Source organism: Nansenia antarctica (genome assembly GCF_963989245.1).
Source record: "Nansenia antarctica genome assembly, chromosome: 6".
NCBI classification, from domain to species: Eukaryota; Metazoa; Chordata; class Actinopteri; order Argentiniformes; family Microstomatidae; genus Nansenia; species Nansenia antarctica.
The window spans coordinates 11,236,889-11,260,912 of NC_137676.1; the positions used below are offsets into that span (position 1 = coordinate 11,236,889).

The 24,024-nt window shown below is 43.3% G+C and overlaps 1 protein-coding gene across 1 annotated transcript; it reads right to left on the reverse strand.

Moving 5' to 3' along the window:
• Positions 1-1,667: 1,667 nt before the first annotated feature.
• LOC308160277 (sodium-dependent lysophosphatidylcholine symporter 1-like) lies at positions 1,668-24,024 on the reverse strand (the record flags this gene model as incomplete). The annotated part of the gene is made up of 17 exons (XM_080534195.1): positions 1,668-1,869; positions 2,651-2,794; positions 3,633-3,745; positions 3,899-3,982; positions 5,355-5,438; positions 5,531-5,652; positions 5,770-5,860; positions 10,804-10,991; positions 12,510-12,588; positions 12,700-12,832; positions 14,681-14,805; positions 16,071-16,190; positions 16,672-16,796; positions 22,523-22,712; positions 22,846-23,102; positions 23,657-23,753; positions 23,878-24,024. 17 exons carry the CDS (start codon positions 24,022-24,024, stop codon positions 1,668-1,670), a joined length of 2,301 nt encoding a protein of 766 aa, XP_080390321.1.

Here is a 24,024-nt window from a genome sequence, read left to right on the forward strand (position 1 = left end):
TCCCAGGTTAGAGAATGTGGTCTGTCTGTCTGTGGTCCCAGCTGTGTCTGGTCTCCAGGGGGGTAATTCCATCAATGTCACTAAAGGAAAATCCAGGCTTATTCTGATGGGTCTTGAGAGTTATAAAAAATAAGCTTGGATTTTCCTTTAGTGATGTTGATGAAATTACCCCCTAGGAAACTGACTGCCTGTCCACATCAGGTGGATCTCCATAGAGGCACCGCATCCAACACTTGGCTGCCATCCTTCCTATAGGGACCAACACAATATTGTTCACAACAGAAATGTTCTTTACCGCAAGCAATAACATAGGCACTTCTATAGACTACACTTCCCAGAGGACTACTCACATCACCACTCTAATATTGACACTGAGGTTTAGCCAACATGTAGAGAGTATGCCTATAATTCCGTCTGAGACCTGTAAGAAGCAGCAGCTGCAGTTACCTGCCACTAGGTGTCGCGCTAGGATCTAATTTGACATCTAGTCGCTAGGGGTGCAACAGTTCTCGATTTTATATTGAACCGTACGGTTCGCCTTCCACAGTTCAATACAATAGTGAACCGTGGCGGTTTTCGGTTTATGCTGCGGGTCATTCAAAGACGGAGGTCGAGTTTGTCTGGAACGTAGTTGCTACTTGTTCAAGTGTTTTGTAACAGGGATGGAAATATAGATTTGACACACCCAAATAAAGCAATGCGAGCTATTGTTGACCATAGAATTCACATTCATTCAACGGCTCGGTAACGCTTAATTATCCTCTTGAACCTGCTTAGACATGCTCAGACATGAACATCACAGTAATGGGTTGACTAACATAAAATGGGCCCATAATCCTTTGAAGTTAATACGCAAATGAGTTACAGCTGAACAGCCAATCAGTGAACACATGAAAAATAACAGTAGCCACTAACTCTGGTTCTCTGCAATGCATAAACAGGCGATAACGTTCACCACAGTTTGTTCATGGCGAGCAGAGTTAAGAACATGGCAACAGTTTGAGGAGGCACCGGATTGCTACAAATCTGTGTTGTGGGGTCATTCATTTCGGTTTTGGCATTGAATACAGCGATGAGGGAATGGAAACTGTGAACAGAAATACGTGTCGCTGAAATGCTTTGTGTCGCCTATTTTTGGTACAGCGGTCATGGCTAAAGTACATTTTTACTTTCATTTCTTCCTCCTATACCAGTAGTCAAGCCTAAGAGGCACTTTTACATTTATTTATTTTTACATTTGAAAGTGTTTTTTGTTTATATATTTATATTTTTTATATTATACAATATACCATTCATATTCTGGAATATGTCTAAATGTTAAAGTTCCATAAGTATAAGCAAAATAAAGTAAAGTAACAGTTTCTAAATAAATAGTACCATTAGTTTTTTTTTTCTCCTTACCAAAACACATACCGAAACTGACCCAAAAACCAAGGTTCATACCGAACCATGGGCCAACTGAACCGTTGCACCCCTACTAGTCACCAATATGAACCGATACTGTAGACTCTGTGAATACACTGAAAAGGGTAAAAGTAGTTGTGGGTAATCACTGCTAATCTCATGATTGTAACATGATTGGATAGGTGAAAGCATGTGCCCCACTACACAGCTGCCTCCGATGCAGTCACAAGAGATCAGTGATTACTCAGAGGAAGGATGCCATTTTAAAGAGCTGTACATGAAACTGATGCTGCCTCCTGCAGTTGCCTCTGGATGTGTTGGCGGCGCTCCTCGTTGATTGGGTAGAAGTAGAAGAGCAGCATCCCTATGAGGAGCAGGGCGATGGGCACGGGGGCAAACAGCACCTGCAGGGCCGTGATCACAGAGGGATTGCGTCTGCAGCCCCCAGGTTGGTACCCTACAAAACTGACAAGGAGAAAATTGTTAAATAGAGTACACACTGACACAAAAACACAAACATTTAAATCAAAAACTCATTGATCATGACATGACTTGATTGGTGAAAACAAAGCACTGGAAAGCTTACTTTGACCAATCCAATCAGTTAGAGCTTTGATTACTTTAAGGAAGAAAGGATGCATCTCAAGTGTTCAAACAGGGTCAACTGTAGTTGTAACTCACTGTAGCACATACATGCAACAGCTCTGGTGCACATTCCTGCAGTCAGCATGCCAATTGCACGCTCCCTCAAAACTTGTGACATTGTGCTGTGTGATAAAACTGCACATTTTATTGTGACCAGCCTAAGGCACACCTGTGCAATAATCATGCTGTCTAATCAGCATGTTGATATGCCACACCTGTCAGGTGGATGGATTATCTCGGCAAAGGAGAAGTGCTCACTAACACCGATTTAAACAAATTTGTGAACAGAATTTTAGAGAAATAGGCTTTTGTGTACATAGAAAAAGTCTTAGATCTTTGATTTCAACTCATGAAAAATTGGAGCAAATACTAAAGTGTTGCGTTTATATCTTTGTTCAGTGTATGTAACTCACTACTATAGGTCTGGTAGCAGGCTAGGCTAAGCTAGGTGTAACTCACTACAACATGTCTGGTAGCAGGCTAGGCTAAGCTGAGCTAGGTGTAACTCACTACTACAGGTGTGGTAGCAGGCTAGGCTAAGTTAAGCTAGGTGTAACTCACTACTACAGGTTTGGTAGCAGGCTAGGCTAAGCTAACTCACTGTAACACCAAGGTAGAGACCCCCAGAGACACCCCTCCTCCAAACTTGTTGAAGAAGACATAGCAGGAGTAGAACATGGGCTCCAGGTCTGTACTGGTGGGGTTCTTCACCTTGAAGTCATCAATCACATCTGGCAGCATGGACCTAAATACACACACACACACACACACACACACACAATACATCCATACCATATACTCCATAAACATAGACATACACACAGGTGGAGGAGAATGACTCTCATACCCCTTTTCCACCAAGGCAGTTTGAGGGCCGGTTCAGAGACGGTGCCTAATCTCGAACCAGTTCTTTGTGTTTCAGGGGCTGGGGGCGGGATTATCGCGACCAACCAAGATAGAAATCAGTGTATCATTAAATTATTCGATTTGTTTAACTGCGTGTGATCGATACCAGTGTAATCAATGCTAGGTAGCTAGCTAGATCGACCTAGTTTACAACAAAGGCTAACATTAACATCTCATGTTCAGTGTTAATAATAATAAAAACTTTAGGTAATTACCTTTCTTCTTGAACATAATCGCCGTCCAGAAAAAGAAGACATGACTGCAGAAAAACATACTCTCATATTTCAGGTAAAAAAAACAATGTGAGATGTAACTATGTGAGTTAATATTAGCCTTTGTTGTAAACTAGCTCGCTAGGTGGGAAATCGGGGACGTATACAGACGTATACAGTGACGTAATGATGTGGCTCTCTAGCCCGTGGAAAAGCAAACCGGTTCATAGAAGGTTCGCAAGTTGAACCAACTGCACACCGGCATTCGCACCAGCCCAGAACTACAACTAGGTTTGCGTTGGTGGAAAGGGGGTATCAGACAACACAATATTTTTCTAGGAAACAATGTCATCAACCACAAATAAGATAACAAACAGACAGACACAGACCCCCCCCCCCACACACACACACACATACATACATACATACACACACACACACACACACACACACAGCCACTCTCACCAGGGAAGCAGGTAGAGGGCAGAGAGGCTGGTGCCAGCCAACATAGACATGACGATGAAGACAGGCAGATTGCTGCGTACAGAGGCTATCACCACCAGGGCTGGGATATAGATCTAGGAGGAGAGAGAGAGAGAGAGAAAGGGGAAGAGATTAGTAGAAAGAGAATAGAGAAAGAGAAAGATAAAGGACAAGTTAAAGGGTGATGATGATGTATTGAGCTGCTTTGATGAAGAGTCCATGCATTCCGTTCCTGCAGCCGCACTCACAGAGAGGCCTATGAAGAGGGTGGTCTTCTTGCCCAGTCTCACCAGCAGGGCCTGCCACAGAGGGATAGACAACGTAGCAGCAACCTAGACAAGGAGAGGAGAGAAAGGACTGTAACAGTGTTACTACACTCATCCCTAAATGATACCGCAAACGTCAATCTCAGTGGCGCGTGTGCATGGTGGAACTGCTGCAGCTCTTTCTGTCATGTCTTCCATACTGGAAGCGTTTCTGTACTGGAAGCGTGTACTGAGTACTGTACATTGAGTTTGCCTTTGACAATGGCCGTCAATAATATGTTTAATTTCACTTCATTATAAATTGTTCTGAGTTTAGTCTCTGCTGTCATCCATCCTTAATGAGGGGTTCGAAAAGTGAAACGGTTATAAGCAGTCATTTGTTTAATTGTAAAACTGCATGTTGATCATGAAGAAAATAGACTGTGTAGGACAACGTATAATCTATTTATTTTTTATGTAACGTAACTTTACTTAATTAACCTAATAGTTTAGATTAGCCCACTTGTCTATCTGCATTTCCTACGGTATAATTTATAATCATTTTGTGGTATCATTTAGGGATGAGTGTAGTAATGTATGTTACGGTACATGTGAGAAAATGATTAATTTGTTCCATTGTTCGTTTCCATTGTTCGTGATGTTGTCATTTTTCTCTTCTTGTGTGGCATCGCCATCCAGCGATCTTTGTGCGTCAGTACACAGACCTCCATTCTGAAGAGTGGATTTTTTGTTTTATAATAGGACTACCTAAATATTTGACCATATTAATAATTGACTTTTTATTTGAAAAAATACAATATGAGCTCTGAGTATGGGATTCAGGTACAGCTCTACTGTAGCTTGTGCCAAATTCGACGCAGATACTGTTATTTACAGTATAATTTACTGTTAATTATATTTTTTCTAATACAAAGTCAATTATTAATATAATAACATATTTGGGTAGGCCTATTATAGAACATGTTCATATAACATGATCATCTCACACCACCCCCATATCATTTCGCAACCCTACGTGTGGTCACGACCCCAAGGTTGAGAATCAGTGAGTTAGGGTGTACTCAAAAATAATATAGTGAGCTAGTGTACTTAGAAGGGTGTATAGCAATGTACTCACCAGTAGTTTAGTGAGTTAGTGTACTTAGAAGGGTCTGTAGGAGTGTGGTTAGTGCAGTGGTTCTCAAACCTCTCCTCGGGGACTCACAGCCACAGCCACTCCACATATTTGATCTGTTCCACCACCAGCACACCTGATTCAACTAATCAACTTGACTAATCAACTTGATTAGTTGAATCAGGTGTGCTGGTGGTGGAACAGATCAAATATGTGGAGCGGCTGGGGGCCCCCGAGGAGAGGTTTGAGAACCACTGGGTTAGTGTACTCACCAGTAGTTGAGTGAGCTAGTGATCTTTGAAAGGTGTGTAGGAGAGTACTCACGAGTAGTATAACAACCAGGTGTTGGAAGTAGGCCCCCAGACCTGCAGCGTAAGTACAGAAGAGGGCAAAGTTCCCCTGTGCCATCTGCAGAGATCATCATCATCATCATCATCATCATCATCATATTCATCATCATTAACATCATCATCATCATCATCATCATCATCATCACTCACCTGAAACGCGAGCGAGCTGAAGAGAAAGCCAGCCACCAGATTGACGTAGGGGGTGTGTCCTGCCACCATCTTCATAGCTGTCAGGTACGGCATGCGGATCCTGCCCAGGGTGCTGAGAGGGGCTGGGGGGGTATATTACTGTATTGGTACATTACACACACACACATACCCCCAGCCCCACCCCACCCCACCCCCGGACTCCCCCCCCCCCCCCCCCCCCCCACCTGACCCTGACTCACCCAACTGCTCCTTGACTCCCAGGAAGAGCACCAGACTACACAGGAAGACGATTGCCGCCAGGACCAATGCTGCCACCACGTACGCTCTCCTCTGACACCAACACACATAAGCAGGAGTAAACAGCGGTAAAAACAATCTTGGCTTGGGTGGGTCAAGTCCAAGAACAACACAGATTGTTGTCACAATTGTGTATGTTAATAATAATAATAATAAATGTTATTTATGAGCGCCTTTCAAGGCTCTCAAGGACACCTTACAAGACAGTTTAAAACCACATATCAAAACAATAAAATCAACAAAGCAAAATGAGATAAAAACAGCAAAATCAGATATAACAACAAACAAAATACATGAGATCAAACCAAGTAGGCCATTGTGAAAAGGTGTGTTTTAAGACAGGATTTGAAAGTGGTGAGAGTGTCAGTATTGCGTAAGTTGGGTGGCAGAGTGTTCCAGAGGGGGGGAGCAGAGCGGCTGAAGGCTCTAGACCCCATAGTAGTTAGGCAGGCAGAAGGGATGACAAGTTGGTTGGCAGAGGAGGATCTGAGACTACGGGAGGGAGTGTGAGTAAGAAGGAGTTCAGAGAGGTATGAGGGTGCTAGATTATGGAGAGCCTTAAAGGTGAGAAGGAGAATCTTAAAGTGAATACGGAATTTGTGAGTGATATGGTGAATGGAGGGAGTTCTAGTGATGATGCGTGCAGCTGAGTTCTGGACCAGTTGAAGTTTATGGAGACATTTGTGTGGGAGACCAAAGAGGATGGCATTACAGTAGTCTAAACGGGAAGTAACCAGGGCATGGACAAGAATGGCGGTGCTGGAGGGTGTAAGTGATGGACGGAGACGATTAATGTTGCGTAGGTGGAAATATGCAGACCGAGTGACATTGTTGATGTGAGATTCGAAGGATAATGTGCTGTCCAGGATGACACCCAGACTCTTAACCTGAGGGGAAGGGGAGACTGTGGAGTTGTCAATGGTAAGTGAGAAGCTGTGAGGTTTAGCCAAGATGGATTTAGTGCCAACGAGGAGAACCTCTGTTTTATCACTGTTTAGTTTTAGGAAGTTGATTGAGAACCAGGATTTAATTACCAGCAAACAGTCGGAGAGGGAGGTGGGTGGGAGGGTGGAATTTGGCTTAGTGGATAGGTAGAGCTGGGTGTCATCTGCGTAGCAATGAAACTGAAGTCCAAATTTCCTGAAGAAATTGCCAAGGGGTAGGAGGTAAATTATGAATAGGAGGGGGCCCAAGACAGATCCCTGGGGAACACCGGTGGTGACTGGAGTGACTGGAACACCGGTGGTGACTGGAGTGAGCTGTGATTTTAGATTTTTGAGCTGGACAAACTGAGTGCGGCCAGAGAGGTATGATGTAAACCAGTCATGGGGCGTGCCAGTGATTCCAATGGAGGCTAATCTATCTAGGAGGATGTTATGTGAGACAATGGTCACATGAGTGACCTGGAGACTTTGATCAGAGGAAGTTAATCAATGTTCTTGTGTAAGGAGAAGCCCCTCTTGCCTAAGATTATTAATGGCCATATGAGGAGGGGTCTCCATGAAATTGTATGAAGACTGAGGGCTGAGTCTTGTTCGAGAGTTGCTCTGCAAACCAACTCTGCTTTTGTTGCTTGCCATAAAGGTCTATAGGAAAACTAACAGCTCCGGTCTTTATTATTTTAGTAACGTTTTCCACGACACTCTCAACTACAGTATCACTAAGGACTAGGGGTGCAACGGTTTGTGCGTAAGGAGAAAAGAAATGCTACTATTTATTTACAAACTGTTGACTTGGGGACAGTGTGTACGCTGATAAGCAAACTGGAGGTAGTCGCTCTATGGCTACGTTCACACTGCAGGTCTTGATGCTCAATTCCGATTTTTTACACAAATGCGATTTTTTTGTTTTAAAATGTGACCTATATTTGTCCTAGGCCTACATTGACTCCTGTGTGAACATACCACGGCCGTGAACAGACCCGCATGTGCAGAAGGACAGCGCACTGTTTATAATAATAATAATAATAATAATAATAATAATAATAATAATAATACATTAGACTTATATAGCGCTTTTCTAGACACTCAAAGTCAAAGACGTTTTACAAACTGAAAAGATCGAGTAGTAAAATAAACATTTAAAAAAATAATAAATAAAAGAAAGTATAGGGGTCTAATTAATTTGTAGATTACTAAATCTAAATCTAAGTGTCTTTGTAGGATACAGGTCTACTCTGTATACTGTCTGCAAGTATATCTAGATTTATGATATATAATATATATGATAACATGATAACATATATAGGATAACATGATAACATTACAACCAGATTATTTTTCAAGTTGTTGTGCAGCGGAAGCCGGCAAAGATATGAGCAAGATATTAGCAAGTGCGTCTAGAGTGCAGGGTTGCCAGATGGGGCGGGTTACCGCAGAATGGGCTACTGGATTTATCGGTTATAGACTGGTTAGGCTGTAAATTGTCAATCCCATCTGGCAACCCTGCTAGAGTGATGTAAAAGTCGCATTATAAGCGACTTGACAATTCAGACGGCGGGCGCGTTGCTAAATATCAGATATGTATCCGATGTAATACCACCTCTGAACGCGACCCAGGTCAGATTTTAAAAGTCAGATTTCATGTGACTTGCGCTGTTCACACGGTCATGCATAAATCAGACCTGAGTCGCGTGTCGGCAAAAAAATCGGATTTGGGTCACATTTCACTGCAGTGTGAACGTAGCCTATGAGTAGAGGGCTGCAGGGGAATGTTCCTGGATACACAGTGTACATATTTTTCGCCTTTGCTTGCTTGCTGTGCGCCGGTGGTTATCGGGCCTCTCCTCAGGGCCCCTGGCCCCTGGCATGTTTGTTTCTTTGTTCAAAAAACACTTTAAAATGTAAAGAAATTATAATAAACACTTTGAAATGTGAAAGTGCCTCTTAGCCTTGACTACTGGTATAGGAGAGGAAGAAATAAAAGTAAAAGTGCACTTTCACAGGTAGACCATATACGCATTATGCACATATTATGCTATATATACGAGCAATGCTTGCAATAATGTTTCTGTTAACTGTTTTCCCTCATCATTGTATTCAATGCCAAACTGACCCCACAATGCAGAAATCTGGGGCTTCCTCAAACTGTTGCCATGTTCTCAACTCTGATTGCCATGAACAAACATTTGAACAAGTTACAGAAGCAACTGAGTTCCAGACAACCTCGACCTCAACCGAAAAACCGACAATTCACGAGTGCGTATTGAACCGTGGATGGCAAACCATACGGTTCAATATAAAACCGAGAACCGTTGCACCCCTACTAAGGAAATCTTAAGACCATGGCAGTACATGGAGTAGAGATGCTCTCAAGCTTTAGGTGAAACTCATTAATGGACAACAGAACCACAGAATGGTTCAGTAAGGACACATCAATTTATTAATGTTTAATGAAAATGGTAATACATTTAAGTCTGGCGTAAATGTATGTCTTCGCTCTGTATAGGTCCCTGCCTGAAATTATCAACAGCATACAGAATAGCATAAGCAGGGAGCTCATACTGTCAAATCTGGGGCGGTGGTTGGGGTGACCAACAAGTGAAACTCTCATAGCCAGTGGCGTCACACTTTTTAGCCATAGTGGAGTGTTGCATATTTTTTAAGCCACACATCACACCTAAACCACTGGACTACAGTCACACATCACACCTAAACCACTGGACTACAGTCACACACCACACCTAAACCACTGGACTACAGTCACACACCACACCTAAAACACTGGACTACAGTCACACACCACACCTAAAACACTGGACTACAGTCACACACCACACCTAAACCACTGGACTACAGTCACACACCACACCTAAACCACTGGACTACAGTCACACACCACACATAAACCACTGGACTACAGTCACACACCACACCTAAACTACTGGACTACAGTCACACACCACACCTAAACTACTGGACTACAGTCACACACCACACCTAAACCACTGGACTACAGTCACACACCACACCTAAACCACTGGACTACAGTCACACACCACACCTACCTAAACCACTGGACTACAGTCACACACCACACCTAAACCACTGGACTACAGTCACACACCACACCTAAAACACTGGACTACAGTCACACACCACACCTAAAACACTGGACTACTACACACTGTCTGTCTGTCTGTCTGTCTGTCTGACTGACTGACTGTCTATCTGTCTGTCTGTCTGTCTGTCTGTCTGTCTGTCTATCTGTCTGTCTGTCTGACTGACTGACTGACTAAATGTCCTCTGTCACACTTCCTGTCCTCCTATGAAGGGAGGAAGTGAAGCAAGCAAGTGCCCTCCACACTTATCTACTATAGTATAGAGGAGCATGACAGTGAAAGAGGGAAGGAGGGAGGGAAGCAGAGGGAGGGAGGGAGGGGGAGAGAGGGGTGTGTGAAGGGGGGAGAGAAAGAGAGAGAGAGAGAGAGGAAGCAGAGAACAGAGGCCTCTTTTCCACCAACGCCAACCTAGTTCTAGTTCTCGTGCTAGTGCCCGTTTGCAGTTGGTTCAACTTGCGAACCTTCTATGAACCGGTTTGCTTTTCCACAAGCTAGAGAGCCACGTCATTACGTTACTATATACGTCTCTGCTTTCTCACCTAGTGAGCTAGCTTACAACAAAGTTTAACATTAACATCTTACGTTGATTTTTCTTTTTTTTTACCTGAAAATGCAAATATGTTAGCCTTTGTTGTAAGCTAGGTCGCTAGGTCGATATAGCTAGCTACCTAGCATTGACTACACTGGTATCGATCACATTGCAGTTAAACAAATCTAATAAATTAATGATACACAGATTTCTATCTTGGTTGGTCACGATAATCCCGCCCCAGCCCCTGACATAAGCGGTTCTTTGTTGTAGACCAGTCAAGTGTTGGTACCACTCTGGAATCCTGGCTTGGAACCGGCCCTCAAACTGGCTTGGTGGAAAAGGCCTATCAGTGAGTGTGTTGTGGGTCAGAGGGAGGGAGCTAACCGTGTTCTGAAGGGTGTCGGTGAGGGGGGAGGAGAAGTTCTGGCCCACGGGGGAGGAGAGGTTCTGGAGGAAAGTCTCGTTGTGGTTCAGTTGGCTGCAGGCCAGGGCTTTCTTGGCATGATAGACCCCCACGATCTGACCCTGAATGATTGCTCCTGCCAGGGTGGCAAGCACCTCCATCCCCATTCCTAGATAGGGAGAGAGATAGAGGGAGAGAGAGATAGAGGGAGAGAGATAGAGAGAGATGGAGAGTTTCAAGTTTATTGTTGTAAAAGTGTAAGAGAGTAAAATTCTTAGGCTTCAGTTCCTGAAATTGCAGCACAAGACATAAGGCAATGGGCATAATTCAAGATAATTGAATTGAAGTGAATTGAATAATTCAAGAGAGTAACATCCCCCAAACCCCCACCCTAGTTTGGACACAATACAACATGTTTCTGCTGCTAGCGACATTTATGCTAATGGGACATTGGAACATGTTTCTACTGGTAGCGACTGCTATGCTAGTGTGGACATTAGAACATGAAACCACTCCTCTCCAGCAGCTCTGTCTGATTCCACAACACACTTCCTCTTTATTGAAGATGTATTCCATCAAGTACAGGAAGCTGGCTGTGACCTTCGACCTGTTGGCAATAGCTCGACCTGACATACTGACATCCCGCCCCCGACACAATTAACATCCTGTTATTAGAACGACTACACACATATACACACACACACACACACACACACACACACACACACACACACACACACACACACACACACACACATGCACTTGTTTAGAGCTCCTGCCATTAATTACTATAGATTACGATAACAGAACACATTGTTCACACGTACACACACACACACACACACACACACACACACACACACACACACACACACACACACACTGTAACGGATCCCCGTAGTATGAAAAGGCTTGAAACTTACTGCTGTAATTTACTTGTTTATTTCTTTCTTCTTGCAATCTTTCAACCGTGAAAGTCCACATATAATATATTCAACAAACTAATAAATTGCACCGTAAGAACTTATGGCCTCATACGGGTCCATTAAACTTTCTTCCTTTACGTTATCCTTTTGTGATCAGAGCTAATAATAAACTTGTCGAGAGCTTCATCATTACGGAAGCCGAATAAAACAAAAACATACATTTCGCCCAAAGCTCTTCGAAATAAAAGTCACTGATATCCTATTCAAACAACATATTTCACATAACAAACCAGTCCTGCAATAAGTAAGCTAGAAATGTACAAATGTACGGCAGGTTAATTAACATAAAATAACTTTTCATGGGGTTATTTACACACACAGTAACTATGTGACTGAGCAAAGTAGAACCAGTCTATCAATATCCGGGGAGGAACAGAATGACAGAGGGGACGAAGATGCGGTACTCAGTAATACGTCCTCAACGGCAGGAAGTGTCGAGACAGCTAACCCTAACCCTAAAGTGTAAAAAAAAAGAAGAACATTTCGCAAACGCCATAGCCGTCCCTTCAACCGTCACTGCTTAAAGTCCCTATTGGGTCAGACAGGGAGGGACGGACTAATGGGCATCTAAGAGCTCCATAACACAGAGAGTGAGAGAGGTGGAGAAATTAGGAGAGAGGAGGGAGGGAGGGAGGGAGGGAGGGAGAGAGAGAGAGAGGGGGGGGGGGTTGCATAGACAGAGAGAGGAAATTAAGTCTTACTGAAGGCTGTGGCAGAGTCTCTGTCCCTCTGGTCTCCCCCCAGGAACATGTTGAGAGCGGTGTAAGGGACATGGTAGCACTGCACAAAGAAGAGGAGAAGAGAGGAGGGGAGAGGAACATTTAAACCCAACAGAAAAGTGTTATCTTGTGCTAGTTAATAATGGTAACTATGGCTACTATAGAAACTCACACTCATGAACAGGTCGAAGACGCTGTTCCAGACAAAGAACCAGAGGAAGCTGTAGCCAGGGGACATGGAGTCCTGGGGCGTGAACCACATCATGACGTAGGACACAACAGCAAACGGAGTCGACACCACAATCCTGGGGGGGGGCGACGGGGACATTTTGAACTATTGTAAATGCAGGGCTAGCTCAGATTTGAATTTGAAAGAGGGAGAACTCAAAAAAGCTCAGAAGGCTAACCCAGTCAGATACAGGTGACTCACAAGTGGCGCTTTTCCATTGACCGGCCTGGCACGGCTCGGCTCAGTTCGCTTCGGCCCGCTTTTGAACAGTTCCTGGTACTGGCGCTTTTCCACTATACACGAGAGACCAGGATCGAGTAGGAGGAGTAGGAGATAGTAGGCTGCCTTCACTTGTCTGCTTTATGAACTGTAGCATCATTGTATCTCAGCATCGGCATTCAACGACATCATTATACAGACAGGCTGATAGATACGAGTGCAGCGCTGTCTTGCTGGTAGTCAAATATATTTATTTATACAGCATATGGATGTTACGTGCCTGTTAGCCTACTTGCCGCTTTCAGTTCTAGTAGATTTGTAGTTTAGATCTCGCAACCAGGGATTGGGAAGCGATGTATTTCTACGAAAAGGCTGACTGACGCGGGGCTCCAATCTCCGCGTTTATAGAGTGCTCCGGTGTCTTGCTGGTAGTCAAATATATGTACCAGCATATGGATGTTACGTGCCTGTTACCTGCCGATTTCAGTTCTAGTAGTTTAGATCTCGCAACCAGGGAAACGCCGACAAGACGCGAATCTACCGGCATTTGACTCATGAGTGAACGGCGAAAATGGCTGGACGGCACAGCTTGGGATTCCATTGAAGTTGAAGTTGACATCCAGTCATCCGTTCACTGCTGTCCATCAAAAATGGCACATCCATCAATAATATGACATAATAACAACTGCTCTGATTAGATTGCTTAGATTGTTTAATACATCAACGGGGGGAAAAGCGAGATGAACTCGCGAGTATCAATGCTTCATTGAACGGAAAGTCCTATCTATCCCATTCAAAGTGTTTTAGTCTTCCCCCTTTCCACTGGTAATAAGGAGTTGGCAAGAATAGATCGATATAAATAGATCAACATAATGCAGCACTATCATGCACAGATCAGCCTTAAAACATGTAACGTTAGATATATAACGGAGCGATGTATTTCTATGGAAAAGGCTGACTGACGCGGGCATTTGAATGGAATTCCGGGGTAGAAATATTCTCTGCCCCCGCTGTCAACGGGACTTTGAAACAGCAGCAAGCGGTGCTGCGAGCAGCAGCAGCGGGTGAACTCCCGGTTCATCGGGTTTACGGTTAAAAGCATAACTTCTCGGGGTGTCAGCGCGGTGGTTAAGGGCTCAAAATGACCGTAGACAGATGGTGAAGTTAGCAAAGGAGTATTGTGTTTGTACCACCTCCACAGCCGGTGTTATTCACGGGCAAAGACGGTGCATAATAGCGATTTTTGTGTTATCCTTGTTGTAAATAAAAGTTCTATGATGCATTGAAATGACATTAAACTAAGATAATACGATGGTCAGCATAATTTTTCGAATCTTTATTAATAAGCTATTACAGAAGCTCTAGTGACATTTTCCAAGAGCGAATGTGGTATTTCAAGATGGCGGTTAGTGAAGAAATCTATGAACATGGGATGACGATTTCCATTGACCAATCAACGGTGGGCAGCGTCACACGTCACACGCAGCCTGGCAAAAAGATCCGGATCTAAAAATGTAGACCCTGGTATCGAAGGGGAGCTAAAGAAGCGACCCGAACCGACCTGACGCGACCTGGGCCGACAAATGGATAAGGGTCAAAGAAGCAGGCCAGCCCGGGCTGACCCGGCCTGGCCCTGTAATGGAAAAGCGCCAAAGGAGATAAGGTTAGCTCAGAAGGCTAACCCAGTCAGATACAGGGGACTTACCAGGGGATGAGTTTCCCGATGCGTGTCTTTCTGCTGTTGCTGACAAGGTACCCCACCAGAGGGTCAGTGATGGCATCAAACACTCGACCCAGGAACAGGATCAGAGAGGCGTAGAACGCACCCATCTAGGATAGAGTTAAATATGATACAGCAACACACCCATCTAGGATAGTTAGATATGGGATACAGCAACACACCCATCTAGGATAGAGTTAAATATGACATACAGCAATATGAATGAATGAATGAATGAATAGTCTTTATTTATTCATTCAATACACCCATCTCTAAACAGATTACAGCATATTTTATAGTTACACATGGTTTATCCACAAGTGTTGTGATTGTTTTTGTATTAGATTATGATTAGATTAAACTATGATGGTTGGTCTAAGAAGCTCATTATATGGCATTAATGTATATTTTTTAACTATTGATTTCTGATTGATTAGTTACATTTACACTTGAAATGTATTTTTCTTTTGAAAATCTTTACGTGTGTATGATTACATTCTCATCCAAACAATGTACAAAAACAACAAATCAATCAAATCAATCAAATCAAAAACAATACTCAAATCAAGCAATGATTGATCAGTATTAACATGCCTAAAGTCTGCCAAGAAAACATTCCCCACACCATTACACCACCTGAATGAACGAGAAGGTGTTCAGGTGTTCCTAATAAAGTGTTCGGGGCACCTGCTTGGCCGTCCTTGTGCGGGGCCTTTTATGGTCTGTGCTTGCTTGGCTGGGCCGGGTGTGCTGGTGGTGGGGCGGGCTGGGTGTGTGGGGCGGCGGGGGCTCCCCGGGGGGGGGGGGGGGGCCACCGCTGGGTGCTGGTAGGCAAACTGGCTAGTAGTCGCTCTATGTGTAGAGGGCTGCAAGGGAATTTTCCTGGCTACATAGTGTAAAGGTTTTTACTTTTGCCTGCTTGCGGCTCTGTCAGTATTGATTGATTGATTGACTGAGAATGTTTATTATGTGAAGCGCATTGAGTTGCATCTTGTAAGAAATGCGCTATACAAATAACATTTGATTTGATTCTGTGAGTGTAATATATATATAATTAATATCCAAAAAAAGAGCATTCAATTCTATAATCATCTAAAATCAAGCGACCCTGACTCCTTCCACTAAGCCCTCAAATGCCAATGTGCCAATGTTGATTTATAAGTTCCTGTGCTTTGGCAATGTAAGATGTGTGACTATGACTACTATTGACTATGCCAATATTAGAGAGGGAGGGGGGGAGAGAGAGAGGGAGGGGGAGAGAGAGAGAGAGAGAGAGAGAGAGAGAGAGAGAGAGAGAGAGAGAGAGAGAGAGAGAGAGAGAGAGAGAGAGAGAGAGAGAGAGAGAGAGAGAGAGAGAGAGAGAGAGAGAGCTGACCTGCACCACCTCCAGCAGGAAAATTTGCATAAAGAACCCTCTTGCATTTGCGGTCATCTGAAAGGGCATGCCCCCCACTGCGTAGCTGATCTTCTTGGACAGGGGGATGCCTGCGTGTTTCTGCGGAACACAGAGAAGAGAGATGGCATCATGCCACACTGGAACACCTGTCTATGGGTGCGTTCGTAAATACGCTCCGAGAGCGTAGCACTCGGAGTGCTCTCTGACCGTTCGGAAATTAACTGATTTCAGTTGAAACAAGAGCGCTCTGGGCGCTCAGGGCAGATTTCCAGACCGTATTTACGAACGCACCTGGTGGCACCGTTCCCTGGAAGCGTGTTGTCAGTAATATGAAAAGCAGGCTACGCGGGAAAATCCACTCTATGCAAACTACTGAGAGAGATGGAAACGTATCTCTTAACAATCTGAATTGGACGTCACGCTAAAGCGATAAAATAATTAATCTCGTTTTTTTAAACACAATTCTATCCCACTTTCAGCTCAAACGTTCTGCTTGCCTTCCAACTTTATTTCTAACTTCATACAATTATAATGATTCATTATAATAAAAGGCGATAATGTTATAATTTCAGGATATTACCACGGTTCCGTCTCCATCCCCTGTGGTAACCAGACACTTCTCGGTCTCCTCACGCAGCGGATACGCATCTCGGACCTGGCTCTCCTCGGACCTGGCCATCCTCCAGTCAGTTGGTCGCTCTCCAACTTTTGAGGAACCAGCAGGACGAAGTAGCTTTAAGAACACCAAACCAAACTACCGTACTAGGAGAGGCGTGCCTTTCATAAGTCCAACGCAATAACGGCCTGTCAAGTCCGTCCCTCTTTTTACGGTGTAGTTAAATAAACAGTCCAAGACTGAAACCTGCTGTCCGCCCCAGTAAGCCACTCCACGTCTAATATAATGAGGCTGGCCACTGATGGAGTCTCGGGGACATGACAACTCCAACAGGAGGTTTTCATTACTGTATTTTGTAAGGCGAGTCGACCAACTTCTCCAGAATTGAGTTAATTGAGTCTTTACTTACAAGCGAGTTCGTTTAATCTCAACGAGACGTCCTTGATATAACTTCTAAGATAAAATGATCCAATCAAATATTAGGCACCACTACTGAACTGTTCTTTAAGAGAATATTTATTCGAGCACATCAAATTAAATCAAATCAAATTGTATTTGTATAGCGCATTTCTTACAAGATGCAACTCAATGCGCTTCACATAATGAACATTCTCAGTCAATCAATCAATCAATCAATACTGACAGAGCCGCAAGCAGGCAAAAGTAAAAACCTGTACACTATGTAGCCAGGAAAATCAGCAAGCAATTGCATTTCATTCCATGGAAAGGGGTCCTATCTAGCTTCACCTCCGCAGGCCAGTATCAGCTAGTCGTCAATAGGTTAACTGCAGAAGCTTAGACAAGAGTCATTTCAATGCATTATAGACCTTTTCTTTACAACAAGCATAACAAAAAAATCTCTGTTATGCCGAGGTGCTGTGCCTATGCTTAACATAGAAAGTTCCACAGTCCAGCGCGCTCAGGACAGTGGGCAGGACACCGGAGCCAGCAGGACACCGGAGCACTCATATCTGCGCGTTTGTCACAGGCTGACAGTCACCGTGTTCCGCTGCCCCGACGTCAGTCCCATGGAAGTGTCAAGCACAGCCTTCCCTATAGAAATACATCGGTGCGCGATTTACATTTCAGAGATGTACAATCATGTTTATTTAGAAATAAATTATTACCTGTGGTGTTTGACAGCATGATAGGCGCGAATTTCCCCCCCTTGGTGGTATATGACGCTATAGTTGTTATTTGACGCCGTAAATGTAACTAAAGTTCAGCCGCGAAGTTGTTGCACTGTTGTCCTATTGATTGATTGAAAACTTTATTAGAAGATTTGCAGAAGTAGGTACATGAAAGTACATATTACATACAAGGTCAACTAACAGGATAAAAACCCAAGAAAGCCACTGGCTTATTTCAATTGGGGTCCTTGATTCTCAATTCATCGTTACATTTAAGACCGACAAAACAAACTAGTACTATCTACAAGATAATACAGACAAATAACTATTACTATCTACAAGATAAAAATACATCCATCATGGGAAGAACAATACAACAAAACATCAGGTATGTACAGCGGGTAGGACAGGTGGGGACATACACCACAGGTGGGGGCGGGGGACAAAACACAAAGTATGTACAGTGGGTAGTTCGGGTCTTTTAATCTGATTTTTGATTTAGAGGGTCCAGTTACGGACTGCAGCCTCCTGTAAATGTTTTTTGAGAGTGGTTTTGAAGGTGGGCAGTGTTTTGCACTCCTTTAAGATTATAGGAAGGGCGTTCCACATTTTTACTGCATAGTTTGCAAACGAGTTTAACCCCTTGTTTGTGGTGCAACGCGGTTGAACGTGGTTCGTGGAGCTTCCTCTGGTGTTGTATGTGTGGACGTTGTTCACTTTTTGGAAGTATGTTGACAGGTACTTGGGTGTCTTTGTGGTGTAGCGTATCTTGAAGACCAGGCCCAGTGCAAGCTGCTGCACTCTGTCAACTACTCGTAGCCAATCAAGGCTAAAAAAATGAGCAGCGGTTAGATGTGTCCTAGGGTTGAGGCCTAGCAGAAGCCTAACCAGTTTATTTTGGGCTGTCTGGAGTCTTGTTTTATGGGCCTTTGTGGTTCTATAGTACCATGATGTTACGGCATAGTCGAAGTGACATTGAATGAGAGCTCCTGATAGGGTCCTCAGTGTGTTTTTACTGACAAGTGAGGATATCCTGTACAAGAATCTAGTTCTATGGTTCACTTTTTTGATTACTTTTGCTGCCATTTTATCTCCGGAAAGATTTGCCTCTAAGATGGAGCCCAGGTATGTAATATCCTCTTTTCTTGTGATATTAATGTTACCCACTTTTATTTTAAAATGTTCAGCCTTTCTGAGTTTAGATGGGGATCCGTATAGGATGGTTTCAGTTTTACCTAGGTGTATTGATAGTTTATTGTCAGCTAGCCAGATGCAGATTCTACTCAGTTCAGTGCTTAGCGCTTTTTCCACCTGCAATATGTCCCTGTCAGAGACCAGCAGAGCCGAGTCATCCGCGAACAGGAACAAATTGCAATCACATGCTGATGACATGTCATTCACATATATTAGGAACAGTAAGGGTCCCAATATGCTTCCTTGTGGAACGCCGCAGGTCACTGGGAGGGGGGGGGACAGTGTTCCGTTCACACTAACCACCTGTTCCCTCCCCTCTAAGTAGGATTGCATCCAGCTCACCGATGTTCTATCGAACCCAATTGCTTTCAGTTTATCTAACAATATGTGGTGATCTACTGTGTCGAAGGCCTTCTGGAGGTCCAGCATGACCATGCCGCAGTACTTGCCCGAGTCCACCTCATGGTTGATGTGGTCGTTCAAATAGAGAAGGCATGTGTCAGTGGAATGGGATGTTCTGAATCCTGATTGAAATTCATACATCAGATTTTTTTCGGTAAGGTACCTATCAACCTGTTCATAAACTATTTTTTCCATAAGTTTCGAGATGGAATTAAGAATAGAAACAGGTCGGTAGTTGCCTGGGTCTAATTTGCTTCCTTTTTTATACAGTGGGGTTACCCTTGCTATTTTAAAGTCAAGGGGGACGTGTCCCTGTTTGATGGAGAGGTTTATTATGTGGGTGATGATTGGGGTAATGGAGGCAGCTGAGTCTTTTAGAAATCTGGCTGGAATATTGTCATGGCCCGTGGCCTTTTCTGAGTGTAGAGCGCCCAGCTTTTTAAACACCTCATCGTTTGACACCATGGAGAGTTTAAAATCATCTTTGCGTACACCCAGTTTATTGTAGAACGCACGGATGTGCTCTACACCATAACGCCCTGAGTGGGGTGGTAGATTGTTAACTAATTTGGTGGCTATGGTTGTAAAGAAAGTGTTTAAGCACTTAGCCACATCCAGCTTGTCTGTAAGGAGAGAATCTCCAGATTTTATGCTGATGTTTGTAGACCTGGTTTTGAGTTTTTGGCTGCAACCTAGTTGGCTATTAAGTAGCTTCCAAAGGTCACGTGGTTTGTTTAAGTTTTCTTCGATTTTGTTATCGAGGTATTCTTTCTTAGCAGATTTGGTCATGGTAATTACCTGATTGCATAGTTTGTTGCATTGTTTTTTAATTTTCTCAAAGTGGGTTTTGTGATCTTCGTTTAAGTGTTTCACAAATTTTGATTTGCATTTTTGAACTTCAGAGCATTTTAGGTCTCTGACTTTCATAGCATTTAGAATGTCCGAATTCATCCATGGTTCCGATCGGGCTTTAACCCTGGTGGTTCTCATGGGGGCTATACTGTCAATAATATTTAGGAATTTGGTTTTGAAACCTAGCCATGCCTCTTCAACCTGTGTGCATTTTAGTTCATCTAACCAGTCTTGATTCTCCAGTTTATGGTTTAAGGCCTCACTAGAATAGGATTTAAGGGATCTAGTGGTTACAGTTTTATGACCGCCAGCCTTGGGTTTATGTTTTTTACGAGTGCAAAAGATCATGTAATGATCACTTAGCCCACATACAATAACCCCACTCTTGGAGATTTTGGACTCATCCGATGTTAGAATGAGATCTATGGTGGTTTGAGTAGAAATACACACCCTAGTGGGTTTGGTAATTTGTTGACGGAGACCGTGTAATTCAGAAAACCTAGTGAAGGATTTGAAAACGGATGCTTCATTTCTGAGCATGTCCGTGTTCAAATCCCCAATAAGAATCTTTTCCACACAGTCAACGTCATCCAAGCACCCCTCAAGAATATCATAGAAATCACTCTGATCGGGAGGTCTGTAGATAGTACCAACCAGCACCGGTTTTGCTTTGTTAAAGATAATTTCAACCCAAACAGATTCTAATTTGTCACGATTCAGGTCATTCCGGGTGTTAAAGATAATATCGTTGTGAATGTACATGCAGACACCACCCCCATACCTGTTCCTGTCGTTTCTGATGACTGTGTAGTTAGGGGGGGGGTCGTCGTGCAGACCGGTGCAGACCGGCAGCATAGGAGCACAGGTTTCATACAGGTTAGATTCTGTCATGGTCTGATAATGAAGCAGTGTTCTTTTTTATTTGATGACTTGTTTGATCGATTGATAGCGTTCAAGTTCATTCAAGTTGTGAATGAATCGAGAGCGTCAATGCTTTTCTACGATACGGATGACGTGATCAGTCGTGAAGGGTTGTCCCATTTTTTAGGGGAACCACTACGGCTTGTGGCTCTGTTCCGAGGCCTTGGCTCCAAAGCGAGTGACTCCAAAACGAGCCGAAGTGGTAGAAAAGAGAATCGGGATTGGGCCTAATACCCCCCACCCGACTTTGCTAACTAACTGTACGTATTTAGTGAATGTAAAACTATTGGTTATAATACCGAGTGGGTTCTTCATCGCTTCATTTGTCGTCCTATGCCAAAAACCGGGGAAAAAAAAATTCACAAGACTTGTTTGGCTCGATTGCAAGGTTTCACAATTGCCGACATGAGGACCTTTTAATAGAACCGTGTCACATATGTAAACAAGTAGTCAGCTGACCTCTTCAGATGAGGAAAGCAGTCCATCATGTTATCCCACACCTACAACATGTGCAATGACATCAACAAGCATGGTTTGACATCCATGGGTAATCTCTTTACTACCTTGTCACGATAAGATATTCCACCTCCATTACCGGTGTTTCCAAGTTTTGTAATAGTTTTCCATTATATCATAAAGTCGTAATCATAAACGAACCCCATAATAAAACAGAGATAAGAGGAAATACAATGAATTCTAGTTAACAGCAATGGAAAAAAATAAAATAAAAATGTAGGCAGTCAAAATATTCCCACAGTCTGTAGTCTTTACCACACATCCGATAGCACCACCTCCACCTCAGACACACCACCTCAATAGAGCAAAACAGGGCACGGCCATAACACACATACACATTACCTTATTTAATATATGCAATTGGAGTTATACCAAATTATTAATAAATGCAATTATAGTTATATAAAATCATTCATAACTGCCATATACAGTACTATGAGGAAGTGTGTCCAAACTTTTGACTGGTACTGTAGTTATACAACATTATTGGCCTTCCACACATCATACTGTAACACTGTTACCCTGGTATTTATTGTAAAATGACAACCTTGTAATTAATACATTTAAATTATTAAATGTGTTCCCCACTTAATGATGTTTCCCTCATCTCATTCTTACATGAAAAATCATGGACCGTGGATAAATTAAAAAGACAAAAAAAAAATCTCTGCAAAAGAGTGGGTAGGATGAAATGGTGTGGTTTGACAAATGTATGATGCAATGTGCATTTAAATCCACTGTATAATCCCTTTGCAATTCCCATTCAACTTCCTACTTCTTTTCCTCCATTCCTTCCTCACCAGTCTGACTTGGATGGGTAGGCTGGTGGGAGTGGACCAGCGCCAAGTCCCAAATTGAAGTCCCAAATGCTACGTTAGAGTAAGGTGGCGGTGGCGGTGGCTGCTGCTGCTGAGGAGGCTGGGTGGCAGGAAGAACAACAATGGGCAGCTTGATCTCCAGGTCTCTGCTGAGTTTAATATCAAGAATGACCTGGAGAAAAGGAACACATATTGACCAAAAATTAAGAAAGGTTGATTTTGTTGCGTTGGTCCACAGCAAGGACAGGTGAAAACATATAGTAGGCTAAACTTCATGTATACAGCGGAGAGATACTGTACTGTACCTTCAGTCTGTACTCTAACTTGACTATGGGGCACTTGAAAATGGTGGCAGAGAGCTGTGGAGGGATGTTCAGAATTTTGGTATTGTTCTGCCGGGTACCAGCAGGTAGTGGATCGCCCTTCTCCTTCAAGATGTTGTTAGTGTAGACTCTCCTCTCGCTCTGGGCATAAAAACTCTGCTTCTCATATAAGCGGAACTTGGGGGTTACTGAGCGAGTGGAGTTGTTGACAATTTCAGTTCGTACTTTTAGCTCCTCTCCTGTAAAATGGGGAAACATGTATCATTTTCTTTTACATTACATTTACTGATGTCCTTCGCAAAGATAACAGGCTACACGTGTAGTGGTGGCCTTATAGATAGTGAGTTGGATTGGTGATCAGAAGGTCATGAGTTCAAATCCCACCTAGGAACACCACCCCTAGTGTGCCCTTGAGTAAGGCACTTAGCCCTAAGTTACTCCAGGGAGACTGGCCCTGTAATCTCTCGTTTTAAATCGTTTTGGATAAAAGGGTCTAAATGGTTGAAATGTACTGTAACATGTGGTGATATATTAATACTGTTAATACTGTAACTATTTTGTCACACCCATCATTGTGCCAACCACATTAAAAGTGTGAGCATTAGTTACTGTATTTTCAAGAGGGAGTGAAATAAAAAGCTATAACAAAAGGAAGCAGAAGGAGATCAAATGTAAATCAAGTCAGTTTTGCACGTTAGTGTAGCTTTTGTTGTTTGCCTCATTCCCTTCTAAACCGGCTTCCCTAGGCTTGAGTCTAGCTCTACTACACATCATGTGTCATACAAATCCTCACCTTGCAGGTATCCCATCCTCTCTGTGTGGACGTTCAAAGAGACATTTCCAGATGCAAAGAATGTGACGTCCTTATCCTTGCTATCATCCTGAGGTTCCTAAAGGATATGACAAATAGTAGTTACGGAGATCTTGACCCATTTGAGTTTTGGGATGGGACACAAACATTCTTGCTACCGTATGTGAAAAGCGAGAATGTGTGAATATGAGACTGACCCTTACCATTAGATCAGAGATCAGGGACATGTCCTGCTGTGAAACCAAGGTGAACTCACTCTTGGCTTTGCTGTCCACCCTCATTGACCTGGTCAACCTGGCCTCTAAGGAGTAGATGATTTTACCAAGTGTACCCTTGAAGGAGGTTGGCAT